Here is a 15,786-nt window from a genome sequence, read left to right on the forward strand (position 1 = left end):
ACCTGTGGATCCACCACCTGTTTGGGGCCACTTAATTGGTGGATGTGGGACTACAGTCCAAGTCCTAGGATTCTAAACCTAGAATTTTGTCTGCACACAGCAGTCCTGTCCCAACAACCTACCTCTCCATTTCTGACACATCCTGACCCAACAACTAGAAAAAGTTTCTCCTTGCCCGGGATCTCTTCTTTGTCTTTCCAGGGTGGCTGGCTGGGAGCTATGTGATCCCTTTGAGCTGTGATCAGTTTGGTTGGTGTAGATGTCTGTGTTGTGCTTTATATAAGTCATGCCTGAGAGTCAAGTTGGAACTGAACTGCAAGTCTCACCAGTAATGGATTCCTTGTATTCCACACACTGCATTTGGAATTGAAACTCCTTGAACTCAGTAATAAAGTAACACCAGCTAGTACTTTATCTTCAAGCTGAAGAACTGGGAATTCCATTTAATCAGGCCATGCTGCCACAAAGTCTTCCCTGAGAGGAGAAGGGGCTTGCCCCACTCTAAGCTCACCTCCCTGACGGGACTTCAGAAGCCCTGTCACCCTAAGGAATTCTGTCTCTGCCTTGAGTCCTTTGACCTGAGTTCAGTTTTAGAGTCCCATAGCTCTTGGTTGGAATTCCACCTTTTTCACAGGCTAACTGTGTGATAGTACACAAGCTTCTTAACCTCACTGAGCCTCAAAGATTTTTTTTTATGTTGGAGCCCTAACTTCTGTTTTTGTGTCCATCCTGATAGTCGTCTCCAACAGAGTTGCCACAAGAGTTGAAAACAAATAAAACCTGCAAAGCTCTAGGCCTGGCCTTGAGTCTGTACCGAGCAATAGTCCTCACTGGAACCAGAAGGTCAAGTCCTGTAGCTCCACTGCCCACCCGCCATCCCAGGCCTTACCAGACCTTTGGCTTCTCCTAGAGATAATGAAAACAGAGTCTCTCTGCGAGCCATTTCCAGATCTTTTCTTCCTAAGAAATTCCCCACCACTCAGCCCTGCCTTTCGCTGTCCCGGAGTTTGTGCATGACCCTTTTTGAAGCACCTGACCTTCCATGAAAAAGTTTAGAAGCCCCTTCTCCCAGCACCTTCATTAGCCCGGGCTGTCCCCAGGGGATAAAGCCACATGATGCAGGACATGATTTTCTGGCTGACTTGCAGGAGCCAACAACAATGGCCATTGTGCCCACTGACTTTCTCTTGACCTGGAGCAGGGCTACACTGCACCTTGTCTTCAGTGCACTATGAACACAGACAAGGACTATTGTGGCCTGCTCCATCTTGGCAGGAAGCTCAAGTATCCTTAAGCATAAAGCATCTCCACCCTAAAACAGGAAGACTGAGGCCTTCAGAGGGGAAGTGATTTGCTCAAGGTCATAGGGCTAGACAGCCAGAACAGAGACCAAACTTCTAGTACATTCCCCTCCCACAGGACCATAAGCCTCACCACAGAACACAGTGGCTTTTGATCACTTCTCCTTCCTAAGGGACACAGATCCAAGAAGGTTGTGTGGTTCAAAGGCTACTTGAAGCCCTCTGTCTCCTTTGTGCCTTCATAGTGCTCTGCTAACGCCTAGGAGTACAGTAGAAGAAACCTTTGAGCCAGTGGGATGAGGGCATGGCACCCAGTAGGACCAGTGATGTCAAATCTGTGCCTTAAAGATCTCCAGCCCTGTGGTTCTCTCTCTCTCTCTCTCTCTCTCTCTCTCTGTCTCTCTCTCTCTCTGTCTCTCTCTCTCTCCCTCACACACACACACACACACAGAGCTGCACAGAAAGGAAAGGAACTAATTTTCAAACAGAAGGCTTCCTCCCTTCTTACAGTAAAAAAATATAGCAGTGCTTGAGCTTGCCAGAAGGGGTAGTCATCCTAAAATCTCAACGTCTCAGTGTCTCTGTATCTCCTCTTCAGTGCCCTCTTTCTCTCTTCCTTGTCCTACCCATCTCCTTCCTCCCCAATCCTCTCTTCCTCCCGGATCCTCTCTTCCCCCTCTTCTTCCTCCTCCTTCTCCTTACCTTCCTTGAGTTATATTAATTACTAGGACCTTACTGTGTGGCAAAGACAACTTCTTGAGGGCATCCTTTTCTAAGGAAACATAGAATCACAATGATAGGGGCTGGGGATTTAGCTCAGCAGCACAGCACTTGCCTGGCAAGCATGAGGTTGTGAGTTCGATTCCTGGTACTGGAAAACAAACAAACAAACAAAGAAAACAATGCTAGTAGCTGTTTCCTGAGACCCTCTGTGTGTTGTTCCAATGGGATCGGGATGGGTACAGGGCTCCTGATGGCATCTCTCCTAAACATACAACAGCCCTGCCAGTAAGTTATTATCTCTACATTTCCAGAAAAGCTAGATGCCTTCTCCCCAATGAGAAGTGAGTGAGAGGGCAAAAGGATTCAGACCCAAGTCTGTCCCAAGCTCTGTTGCCTGTTGCAGGGTGCACTTCTGTGCTAGCTTACGGAATGCCAAGGAAGGAGCCCTCCTGCCTGTTTGCTTTGCTGCAAGGGGCCCTCTGCTTCTCTCCTCCTGACTAGGCCAAGATCTCTCGGGAAGGCATGAGTCATAGATTATTTTTCCAGTTAGTTATGATCCAGATACCTGTGGGCCCAGTGCTTTAAAGAGCCAAGTGGGACCATGGGGGTGGGGATGCAGTTTGGCCAGGGAGAACCTTCCTATTTTCCCTGCCCTTTTGTTCCTGGGGAGCCCCAGAGCCCTTCCCCTGCAGGTCTGGAAACAGACTTTGGGGTTTGTTCAGTCTTCTTACTCCCAGGCTTTCTCGGGCCACTGTGCTTCTAAACTGAGCCTTGAAGCTTTTTAGCCAAGAGCAGCATTTGATCTGTGCCATCGTCCCCACGGGGAGCTTAGATGGGCTGATCAGTGTCAGGCTTTGCTGGGCTTTGGGCGCCTGAGCCTCCAAGGGCACGTGGCACATCTCCATGGAAATTTGGAGGGAAGAAAGCAGCCCAAGGCCACGCCTGCTGCAGCCTTGGCGGCCAAGTCTACAGGAGGCCTGCCAGCCACCACTCACCTGTCTAGACTCTGGGGACTGAGCCGGCCTCACTACAGAGCAGAGCTGGGCTCTGTCCTTTCTTTGCCAGGTACCCCTGGTACCTGTCAGCCTCTCATAGCACAACTATAGGGGACATTGCTGTTTACAGAACACCTTCATATTCTTTATCTCTTTGGTTCTCAAAATGTCCCAGTGAAGCAGATTTTATTGTTATCCCTTGTATGCACTGAATTGGGCCACCCCGCCCCCAGATTTATATGTAGAAGCCTTAACTCACAGTACCTGAGAGTGTGACTGTGTTTTGTAGACAGGACCTTTTTTGGGGGGGTACTTGGAGTTGAACTCAGGACCTTGCACTTGCCAAGCAGATGCATGTGCTGCTAAGCTGTATCCCCAGCCTATAGACAGGACCTTTAAAGAGAGGATTAAGCAAAAATTAGGTGGACCCTAATCGAATCTGACTGCTATCCTTGTAAGAAGATGAACCATGGACAAATAGAGACAAGAAGGCTGTGTGTGCACAGAGGACATCCGTGTGAAGAAGCAGCAAGAGGATAGCCATCTGCAAGCCAAGCAGAGGCCTCAATGGATGCCAACCCTACTGGCACTTGATCTTGGACTTGGACATTGTCTTTTTGGCTTCCACCCCTCCCAGAGGGTCTGAAAGGGCAGACTGTATATGCCCTTGTGCTGCCAGACTTTACGTGTTGTGTTGAGTTCAGATCCCTCCTCTCAAAATGGCCAGGATTAAGGAATCAAAACCAAAATGGAGCTGTTGAGATAAAAGAAGTGAGAAAGGGAATGGAGTTAGGGGAGAGAGGAAAGGAGCAAAACTGGGACAGAGTGGGATGCCCACCTGATCCAGATCTCACCTGGAAGGCCAGCCTCTGCATGGAGGTGAAAAATCATAAGGAATATTGGAGATTGAAGGAAATGTTTGCAAGTCCAGCGTTAAGGATGGACCCTTGAACACAGCTCTTGAGTGGATAGGCAGATGGCTGGGCTGTACAAGGATGAAGGTGGAGAAGACAGAATGAAAGGAATATATTTTCAGTGCCTACTATGCACCAGGTACTTTCACATGGTCCTGCCATTTAAATTTCAAGGCCACACTTCAAGGTCAATGCTATTATTCCTAATTTTCAGCTGAGTAAGCTGTAATCGAAGCAGTCAAGAAGTAACTTACATTGCTCTTCACTTCAGCACCAAAGGTAAAACAGATGCCTGGTATACCAGATGTCCCAATCCTGGATTCTGTGTTCTGAACATCAGTTGCTATGTGTATAGCCAAGGTAGCTCCTCGGGCTCAAGTTCTCAAACTTGAATGTGTCTCAGAACATTCTAGAGGGCTTGTTAGGACACACAATGCCAGACTCAACCCTCAGAGTATCTGATCCAGTAAGTCTGGGGTGGGACCCAACAGTTTGTATTTCTAACAAGTTACCAGGCTGTGCTGAGTCTGCTGGTCCAAGATCACACTCAGGACCACCCACCAATGGGGCCAACAACCTAGTCCAGAGCTTTCCAAACTGCTGAATTTTGGAGTCACTCAGGGATCTTTAAAAACAGTTATTGATGTCTAGCTCACATGCCCACACATTCTAATTTAAACTGGTATTGGGTATACCCTGGGCATCGTTGCTTTTAAGATCTCCCCAAGTAACTAACACACAGCAAATGTAGGAACTACTGACTTTCATCCTCAACACCAGCGTCTGCTTCAGCTGCCCATACTGGTGCTACAGGGGAAACTGCTCAGTGACCAGCACTACTCATTGCACCTCTTCCCAGCCTCCTCTTTCCCACTGCCAGAAGACACCTGTTGTAAAACCTCAAGTCACTTCCACGCCTTCTCTCTTTTCATCCAGTCCTTCAGCCAGACTCGGTTATCATAATTGCAGCTATCTTCTGCCCATAGCCAATAGCAACAATTTCCTTGCTCTTCCTTTGACCCTGTCTACTTAGGAGAATTTAATAAGTGTCTAATCAAACTGCAATTAGGGCAGTTCAGAAGAGTGGCTTGAGGTTGATGACATGTGACCTTTTTGCCACAAAGAGCAATGTTATGGTTTGTGTCTGCATGTCCCCCCAAAAGGTTCATGCAGTCACGGGGCGGACTTCTAGAGTTTTTGATTGACTCATGATCCAATGCTGGGACTATGGGTGTGAGTGCTACACTTGCCCTGGAGTGAGTGGCTTGCATACAATATAAGGAAGGGAAAGAGGCTTGCTCTTTCCGGCGCTCTTCCATTTTTGCTTTTGTTGCTTTTGCTGTTTTCTTCCACCATGAACTGTTGCCCTCTTCCATGTGCCACTCTGCCTTGGAGCCAGCCAAGCATGGATTGAAACCTCCACAAACTGTGAGCTAAATAAATCTTTCTTTCCTTAATTTTGGGTGTCAGCTATTTTGTCTCAGCTATGAGAGAAAAGTGACTAAGACAAGCAGCTGGTATGTTTTTTAAATGACTTTTAAATTATAACATTCATGTGTACTTAAAGAAAGTAGGAAATACCTAGAAAAGCCTAGAAAGAAAATAGCACTTACCTTTAACTTAATTACCCAGAACTCACCACTGTTAAGATTTTGCTGAGATCCGTCCCTTTCTCCTATGCATATTTATGCCTAGTTGAGGGAATTCTATATATAAGTTCATATCTTGCCCTTACACTTAATGTTGTAACTTAAATATACTTAATGTTATTGAAACTTTATATAATGGCAGAAAAAAAAACTATCATTTGAATACTACACCATTTATTGAACTGTTCCCATACAAGTAGAAATGAAGGATATGGGATCACTCTGTTATAATTTATATGCTGACCAGTGTACATATTTATATGAATTTAGGTTCTGTCCATTATTTCTCATGATCAATTCCAAGAAAGAAAATAATGGATAAAACAGGATGAGAATTTTAGGTTCATTCCAATTGGCCCAATTTAAAAAAAAAATTCTCCTGGTTTATATCATCAGTGTGAAGGAATGTTTGCTGTACCTTCTCCTGCACTGTACTTGATGTTATGCTTGGTGCCACTGAGGATTTCTGGTGTGGGGGTAACAGCTCAGATTTGCATTTATAAAATTGCATACTAGAGGCTGAACCAAGTGGGCCAGACTGGAATTGATATTGTTGTCTTTGCTGTTCCTCTGTCGCTTCTACATTCTCCCTCTTCCATTTTCCCATACTTGATCTTCTTCCTTTCCTGGAGAGTGTAGATTCAGTGTTTGCTGTCACAAACACTGCACAAGGCTTTGTCACCAAGGAATTAAGAGCAATGCTGAAAGGCCCAACTCTGTAGCTGACAAGCTTGTGCCTGGCCCAGAGATCCCCTCCTCTAGATCTGCTCCAAAAAGTCTCTGAAAGCAATTCTCCTTAGGGGAAAAAATTTAGTATTTTCCAATGAAATTGCTTAGTAGGTTTGTCGCTAAGTTAACTTTGTCTCCATCCCGTGCCTGTCCAACCCACTGTCCAACCCACACGTGACTATCCCTGTGCCTGGAATGTCCCCCCTCCTTCCTCTTCTCAGCCCAGCAAACTACTTCAGCATTAATTCTTCAGCACCTTCCTTACATATCTATGACCCCTGCCTTCTGTACCTGGCCCAGTCAGAATCAGTCACTCAGCCTTCCTTGATTACAATGTTCCATTATGATATCTTCTGTGCCTAATTCTGCTTCCTTTGTGTCCAAAAGGCCTTCAGGAATAGGACATTTTGTGTTTCTGCCTCTTAACAATGTCTGGCAATTGGTTGGGTTCTCTTTTATTTTGTTACCAGGAATCGAACTCAAGACCTTGCACTTGTCAGGCAGGTGCTGTGCCCCTGAGCTATATCCCCAGACCAGTTGATTGTTACTCAGTGGCTGTTGAATGAATGAGTGAATGAATTCCCGTTTTACTAAGGTGCACAGACATTCCATGTTAGACGCACTGAAGAGTGTAAAGACGACATGGAGATGACAGGAATCAAAATCACACTCAGAATCATTGGTGCCAAAGGTAAAACAGACACCTGGTATACCAGATGTCCCAATCCTGGATTCGGTATTCTGAGTAACAATTGTTATATGTGCCTGGACACTGACTTGTACTCTGTTCTCTTTCAATTCAACACCATGGGCTGGGGATTTAGCTCAGTGGCTAAAAGTGCCTGCCTGGCAAGCGCAAGGTCGTGAGTTCTGTTCCCGGTACCGGAGAAAAAAACAAAACAAAACAAACAAAAAAAAAACCTCAGTTTCAATTCAACACCATATTTAATGTTCCCCTAAGTATCTCTGTGGTAGAGGAAGTAAAGGAGATTAAGCAATGCCAGGATTTCCAAAAGTGTATATTGCAAGGAAAACTAATACCATAAGCTGCTTATAGGTATGACCCAAAACAAGGTTTTTGTTGGCTGGTAAGTTTGGAAAACAAAGCTAAATGGGTTTCTCTAAGGACTTCTCCATAGGCGTTGTAAGAAGGTGAATGAAAGCTTCACCAGGCAGCGGTGGAGAAGGACAGCAGTCAGGTCTTGCCTCAGAGTGGGCAGGAGCCATCCTTGCCTCTTTATGCCTAGGAGAAGCCAGAGTGAAAAGGCAAAGGCAGAAGGGAAAACCGTGTTGCAAGCTCCTAGCCCCTTCCCCTCCATTGATCTCCTCATTTCCACATCTATGGGAGCCCCTGCCCCCCTCCCACCCACTCAGGCTGATGAGATCAGCCTTCATTACTTCTCTTGGAGAGCCAGGAAGCAAGGTAATGTGTGGGAAGTGATAGCTGCAAGGTAATGTGTGGGAAGTGATAACAACTTTAGAGTTAAAGCCATTCAACAGGAAAATTTGTTAAAAAGACCAAGACATTGTAAAGCTGAAACGCTTGAGTCTATTAAGTCCCCTGCTTCTCAGAACATTTTGTTTCTGGAGAATGTTTCAAGAAGGGAAAAACACTGAACCGTTTCAGCACTGTCAGATACCAAAAGCTGGTACAAAGAGCAACATTTCATAAGACAGCTGTCTCTGCCACTAGAGAAACTTTTAAAAACTTCTGCCTCTGTTTTCTCCTCTCTGCTACCTAGCTCAGCTCCCCCACCCTCCTCACCCCTAGAGGCACTGTGTTTCTTTCCCTCCTCCCCACACCCTCTTCCTCCTCCTTCTCTTTTCCTTCCTCCTCCTCCGACCCCCCCCCCACTTCTTTCATGTCCATAGCCCATGTTGTTTTCACAGACACTGTTAGAATGGCGCAGTAACCTAAGATTGTTCAATGGTTATTCAACCCTCGGGTAAGAAGGGAACTAATTAAGTGACTAGGGGTTTATACATTCGTTGTTTATTAGCTCCAGACTCCTTCAGAGAGCCTGGAGCATTCTCCTAAACAAATAGTACCCTTTTATGGCTTCTTGTTCCAAGTCCAAAAGAGATAGAGAGCTTAAGGAGACAGTAGCTTTTCAGGGATGTGAAGACAGGACTACTTAAGAAGCAAAATGGAGGGGCTGGGGTTTTAGCTCAGCAGCACAGCGCCTGCCTGGCAAGCGCAAGGTCGTGAGTTCGGTTCCCGGTACTAGAAAAAAAAACAAAAAACAAAGAAAAGAGTCAAAGAAGGGAAATGGAGTGTGGATGGACGCAGAGAAGAAAAGCTCCGGGCCTGTCACACACAGACTCATGCGGTTTGTGTATCTGCTGACAGCTGCTTGCATCAGTGATCACCCGGAGTTTAGGCTGTGCAACGTGGACACAACGTGGTCAGCCCAATGCTTTGTTTCGCTGTCTTCATTAGAAATGCATCCATCAAGAGAATGTTTTTTAAAGCATAGTCTTCTAAACAAAAGAATAAAAGCAAACCCAGATACCGCCTTACCAATCTGAACAAACACTGTTACACTGTATCAGGGGACACCTTAGGGGACAGAAGCCATGTGTCAAATAAACAAAAGCATCCACATAGACACACTTTTCTAGTTCGTGGATACTAATAGTGTATTATTATTAGCCGCAACCCGTGAGGGAAAGTACTCTTGCCTCAGGAGGCAAAAAGAATGGAAGCTTTTAAAAATTCTACCTCTAAAATTTTACTTCTGCTTTAAAGCCATAAAAGCTGCATTGTAACCTGGCCATTACTTTCATAAGAGAGATTGGGAGGCAAATTCCTAGCCTCAGAAATTGTTCAAAATGGACCATTTCCAGGTTGTGAATCAGAACAACTACCACCACAGGAGGCCACTGATCCTGGGTCTTTTTCCCAAAGATGTCCCAGGAGTTTGGCTTACCTGTGGCTTACCACAGGCCAAACATGAGGCTAACTATCCATCAGTCATCATCAGTAAGGCCAAGATGTTGTTCAGACACTGACAGAAGAGTGGGTGATGGCCTGCATCAACATTCCTTCCTACCCTCATCCCAGACCTGTGTCTTTAGCTGTTGGTGGAATAGGTGGAAATCATTTCAGAAATAGCTGATTCATTATTTATGTTACTCTTCATTTGAAGAGGCTTTGTGATATGTCAACCTGTTCATTGCGTCCACATTAACGTTCTGAATCAAAGCTTTTTTCCACTAGAACTGGGCTTGTGAAAAGGTATATTTATTGACCTTGGGGAAATGTCCTGTTTCCCAGTGTTTGATAGGAATGAAGGGATGCTGATAGACTTGGGTTGGCCATTTAGGGACCAGACACCCTCTGGCCAGAACCAGCCTAAGGAACAGAGAGATGTTTATGCACTGCCTTTCTGTCGCACTCTGCAGACCTCAGTGACCAGCTCCTTGAAGTGGTGGGGCTAGAGGGAGCCATGGAGATGGGGCAGATCTATACTGGCCTGAAGAGTGCGGGCAGGAGGCTGGCCCAGTGCTCCTCCGTCACCATCAGGTATGCCTCCTTGTTACCCAGCAGCCCCCGAGCCGCTCTACCGCCCTAAACATTCTTATAGACAGCAGCTGGGAAGCCACCGTTGGATTTTATGATAGGGACAATGGGGGAACAGAAGCTTCATAAGGTGTGTGAAGAATACCTTTGTAGATCATGTCCTAAGGAGATATAACACAACTATCCCAAACATCAACTAGAGGGCCCACCACAACCAATGTGCTGTTCCCTTAAAATAAGCTGGTAACATTCTCTAAATAAGAGTTTAAGATTATAAAGTCCAGAGAACCAGAGATCCAATTGTGTGCCTTTTTCATCTTTACAAATTAAAATGTTAGTATGCCAGGGGGCACATTCTGATAAAAAACAGGTTCCCTGCTCTACTCTGTTCTGTTGGATAATGGCCTTGGAAATGCTATTTCCTACTGACCTTTTTATATGAAACCATTAACAGCAGCAAAGCCAGAATTGGTGGCAGTTCTGGAGGCTGAGGCAACAGAATCACAAGTTACACCCCAGCCTGGATAACACAGCGAGAACTTGTCTCAAAATAAGACAGGATGGGGTTATAGCTCAGTGACAGAGTGCTGGGCTCGCATGCTCAAGGCCCTGGGTTCAATCTGCAGCACCTCACCCCCAAATCAGCAAACCTGTCATGCTTGACTAATAGGATGACAACTTTTCAACGTATCTCGTGGCCAGCCACTGCAGATCTGCAAGTCACAGGGCCTATTAGAGAGGATGCTCTGATTTTAGTTGCCTCTAGTTAATCAATGCAACTAGTCATATTTTCTCAGATTTTCCCCCTCCTGGTTATTTCAGAAGCCATTCTTTCTTCCTTTTTTCCATTTACCTGGTACAAATCGGATCTATTAATATGCCCCCGGGATCTCCACAGTAGGCAGGGTTTCCCACAGCCATCTGACCACGGAAGCTTTTTCTCGCAGAACCTCTTGGGCAGGTGTCACTGGAGCGCCTTTTGGGAAACTGCGCATGGCACTATCCCTCATCGCTCTGAAAGGTCCCTGCAGCTGGTTCTCTGATGTCCCTTAGCAGAAGATCTATTCCACCGTCCCCTTTTCTTCATTCCGTGCCTTTGATTTTTCAGTTTTTTCCATTCCCCCAAAGTCTTACTCCCCTTTCATTCTGGGCTGTTGTCCTGATGGGAACCCTAATTTCCAGATTAATCTCTCTGTCCTCATCTACTTTCCAAGTCACTAATACCGCCAGGGTCCAGCCCATCAGCACTTTGAGGCCATAACTTATGTAGACAACAGAGAACATAACATCCTCGTCCGCAAGAAATCTAAAAACTTGTGTATATGGGGAGAATGTTTCTTTGTATTCAGCAGAGCTGTTTCCAGGTAGAAAAAGAGGTGTGAGCCAGGCCCCCCATCCTCCTAGGCATTTGCCAGATCCTTTTCAGCCTTAAGTACCAAAATATCATCCTTACCTCTGAGTGTTTGTGTTTTTTATTAGATTTATTGTTTTTACTATTAACTATCCTCAGGGTCAGAGAATCATCACATCAAAACATAAGTCATCCTTCTCATTTTGTAATAACAAAAACAGGGCCTATGTCAAAACCAGGTGAGGAGTTCCTGGGCACCAGGGCAGTAACTGTCCCCTACCCCGCTGACCGAAGGCCTTCAGGGAGCTGCCTTTCCTCCCAAGGAATTCAGAGCTCTATAGCAGGAAGTGAGAAGAATCCAATATGACAGAGAAGCCCTGTCCCAAACAAGAAGCATCGCTCTCTCCTCTTCTCCTTTCCCGTCCTTGAGGACAATATTCCTAGATGCCTCTTTCCCCACTAAGCCAGCTCCACAATCCACACAACCCCGGAGCACACTGTTGTTCGGGACTGAGCCCAAGGTGAGACACACTCAGACCTGTGCTGTACCTGTTCGGCTCGGAGACGTTACCTCATAGCCATGATGCAACTGCTCACTCAGCATCCAGGTGGAGCCCTGGCCCATGCACAGCGGCGTTGCTGGCACAGGCCACTGGCCCTCTGGCTGACTGCTGGACCAAACGGGGTCTGCTCGGCGGTGGTGCTGCCTTGTTTGCTGGCCACTCTTTCCCAGACTTCTGTGGCTGTCCCTGCTCACCCACAATAAGGTTTTTCCAAGTGGGGTCTAAGAACTGAGGTAACAGAATCACATCCTTAGTGTTTATGAAAGTGCAGATCCCTCTGCTTGGCCCAGGACCTTGGCCATGACTGAACCTCGGGCTTGCCACTGAGCTACATCCCCAGCCCTTTGTACATTTTTTATTTTGATACAGGTTCCCACTAAGTCTCTGAGTTGCCCAGGATGAGCTGAAACTTGCAATCCCCCTGCCTTAGTGTCCCGGAGCGCTGGGATCACAGCCGCCATGCCTGGCAGGATTCTACTTTCAACAAGTCCTCCCGGAGAGTCTTAGAGAACCATTCCTAGGCAGACACATGAAGTCTTCCCACTTCCTCTTCCCTAGTGGGAATGTCGCTGATTCTGATACTTTGAGAAGCTCACTGTGTTCCTTTGGTTTTCGCGCTTCCAGGACTAACAAGCTCCTGCCGATGCAAGTGGATGGAGAGCCCTGGATGCAGCCGCCCTGTGCGGTGAGTTTAGCCCGTCTTGGGGTGATGGCGAGAAACTTACCTCTTGAGCCCTTTGGGACACTGACTTGATATGAAATCACTGAATCCAAGAGAGGCAAGGGCCTTGGAAGTCTAGTGCAGTCCCTCTCCACGTTATCTACCCATCCGCCTGTTCCTGCCAAACTCTCCTTAAATGCTTGCTAGGGGCCAGGCACTGCGAGGCAGCGGACACAGAACAGAATGAGGTAGATCCATCCTCAAGGCTCTCGTGTCTCTAATCGGTGAATTCTGGAACTTCATCCAAGGTACCACGGCAGCCTCGGTTTGAAACATTCTGGTGGCAGGAAACTTACCGTGACCGTGCTGTTGGGAAGCAAGTCTAGTTGTTATAAAGAGCTTCCTTGTGTGGAAGCCAAATCGGCACACTTCCCCTAGAACTCCCACTGAGTTGCTCTGACCCCTGGGGAGAATTCCTCCCTGTGGGAGTCCATGCTCCCCACAAGGCCACCCACCCATGGCCTTGGAGACCAGCCTGAACGCTCCACTGAAGGGATCAAGTTTATGGCACAATCACCCAGCCCCTAGCACAGTGCCTGACTTGTAATAGTTGCACAATAACGCATTGCAGGGTGAACAAAGGGCTGAACAGTGAAAGGAAGAGCACACCCCTCCCCCTACTCAGTGTACCCGCCCTAGCTCTCCGCTCGGCACAACTGCACCAGCCATGTGCGCTCCTTTCTTAGTTTGTTCTCTGCTGAAACTCCAGCTAGAAACTCTATGGTGAAGAGAAGCCATTGTCTTGAGTTGCAGGGTTTATATTGGTATATTAATATATTTTATATGATATATATATTTATCTTACACATTGTGAACAGTGTGATCACAATTATGCAAATCTCAAAAGAGACCAAAGTTATGTTTCTAACTTTCCTTCCCCTAAGGGAGTATTCAGACAACCCTATAACCAGCTCTTTGAGCCCTTAAGAACATCAAGTTGTCTTCTACTAGAGAAAGAGCCTTCAGAAGCCTGCTGAGATGAAATGGCATCCTCCATAAAGATCAAAAATGGAAATTTTGCTGTGTGCGGTGGTGCACACCTGTAATCCCAGCACTTGGAAGGCTGAGGCAAGAGGATCACTGTAAGTTCAAGGCCAACCTGGGCTACATAGTGAGTTCAAGTCCAGCCTGAATAACATAGCAAGGCCCTGTCTAAAGAGAGAAAGAGATAGGGAGAGAAAATGTTCTATCATAAATAGAAATTTCTGGGGCTGGGGATTTAACTCAGCGGCACAGCGCCTGCCTGGCAAGTACAAGGTCGTGAGTTCCGTTCCCGGTACCGGAAAAAAAAACAATAAATAAATAAATAGGAATTTCTTTGCACAATATTATTCAATCTTAGGAAGACTAAGAAAAAGATGAAGCATCTTACAGCAAAAACTAATAAGGAGCATTTGCTGGACTTAGGAAGGATGGAGAGAATTTCTGGTACTTATTGTTATAATAAAAAAAAGTTTAAGAGGAAAAAATGTAAGCTTTTGTTATAATAAAAAAAAAGTTTAAGAGGAAAAAATGTAAGCTTCTCCTGCCTCCTAAAGAAAATGCTGAAAGAAATCAAATCCTGCTCCACCTGGTCAAGCACTAGCTGAAAACTGGGTATTCACTCCTCTATATCCAAGCACTGGTTTTGGAAGTAGCCAGGTCCTTCCCTGGTTTGCCACCCCACCCTTCCTCCGTGCTGCCTTTCAAACTCACTGTGAAAACAGCTGTGACCCAGCGACGGTACAGTGTGCGGCCCAGAGATCCACACATAACGGTGTATTAACCTGCTCAGGCTGCCATAACCGAACGCCACGGACTACTGGCTCAATGGGGAAAGCCGAAGATCAAGGCACAAACAAAGTTGGTTTCTGATGAGGCCACTGGCCTGCCCTCTATCTATGTACTTGGCAGTCCTCTCTTTCTCTTCTCGTGAGAACACAAGTTCTAATGGGTTGGGCTCCATCCCTGAGGCCTCATTTAACTTTCTTTACCTCCCTAACCCCTGCATACAGATGTAGTTACAGCCGGGCGCGGTGGCGCACACCTGTAATCCCAGCACTCGGGAGGCTGAGGCAGGAGGATCCTTGCGAGTTCGAGGCCAGCCTGGGCCACAAAGTGAGCTCAAGGCCAGCCTGAACTGTAGAGCGAGACCCTGTCTCAAAAAAGACAAAAACAAAAACAAAAACAAAACAGATGTAGTTACAACTGGGGTTAGTGTTTCACAATATGAATTGGAGGAGGACACAGTTTAACCCATAGTAGAAAATTACACAGTTGGGGGCTGGGGATTTAGCTCAGTGGCACAGCGCCTGCCTGGCAAGCGTGAGGTCCTGAGTTCCATTCCCGGTACCAGAAAAACAAACAAACAAACAAAAAGACGAAAATTACACAGTTGTTCTTGAATTTGCAAGGGTTAAAACAAAGGTACCCCTTACTGGAACATTTTCTGGAAGGTACACACCAAGTATGAAGGGATTCAAAATTAAAAGCATTGACTGGGATATGACAGCATGAAACAACTTTGGTAGAAATTGAAAGTAGTGCAAATTAGAATCCAGAAACCTGTTAAATATGGTCATACAACTGAATGCAAATAGCAAAACTCACTCTTTGAAAGAGAAAATGTATAATGTAAACATTAATAACATGGATCCCAAACATAAGGTGGCATTAACAAAGGCCAAAAGCCTATGGGAGACATCACTGAAGGAATAGCAAAAATATGCTAAAATTTTTTTTTTCACTTTGGTAATTAAAAATGTAATTCAGAAGACAATGTTAGTAGCTAGATACTCTCACTTGTGAAACTAATAACAGGGCATATACCTTTTAAACCTGGGAGAACTTAAGATATATAGACCCTATTGACATAGTAAAAGACAGAAAGCAAGGAACAAACCAACATTTAAAATTTTTTTGAAAATGAAAGAGGTTAACACTAAATATGTCAATACTGACAAGAAGAAAAGAGTTAAAGTCCTCCATTAAAAGACTAATAATAAAGCCAGGCATGGTGGCACACATGTAATCCCAGCACTCAGGAGGCTGACGCAGGAGGATTGCTGTGAGTTTGAGGCTAGCCTAGGCTACATAATGATCTCAAGGCCAGCCTGAACTACATAGCGAGACTTTGTCCCCCCCCCTCCAAAAAAAAGACCAATATTAGTTTAAAAACTAAAATCCAAATATATGTTCCTTACAAAAGATACACCTAAACTTAGATGAAATAACTATAACCTATAAACAATTGAAATATCCTATTTTCCAAAGATTTACAGAGTATTTACTAAAATGGAACATAAATTAATTTACCAAAGAAACAAAATCTCTATATA

At 45.6% G+C, this 15,786-nt stretch overlaps 1 protein-coding gene across 3 annotated transcripts in view; it reads left to right on the top strand.

The window, feature by feature from the left end:
• Positions 1–15,786, top strand: part of Dgkg (diacylglycerol kinase, gamma 90kDa) — a 185,137-nt gene that overhangs the window by 161,183 nt on the left and 8,168 nt on the right. For all 3 annotated transcript variants that reach the window (XM_005383282.2, XM_005383283.2, XM_005383284.2), the window contains 2 exons: positions 9,717–9,837; positions 12,373–12,433. In XM_005383282.2, the coding sequence (XP_005383339.1) occupies positions 9,717–9,837; positions 12,373–12,433 (182 nt within the window). The remainder of the gene's footprint in view (positions 1–9,716; positions 9,838–12,372; positions 12,434–15,786) is intronic.

The sequence above is a fragment of the Chinchilla lanigera genome, unplaced genomic scaffold (genome assembly GCF_000276665.1).
Source record: "Chinchilla lanigera isolate Chin_1 unplaced genomic scaffold, ChiLan1.0 scaffold00019, whole genome shotgun sequence".
Taxonomy (NCBI): Eukaryota; Metazoa; Chordata; class Mammalia; order Rodentia; family Chinchillidae; genus Chinchilla; species Chinchilla lanigera.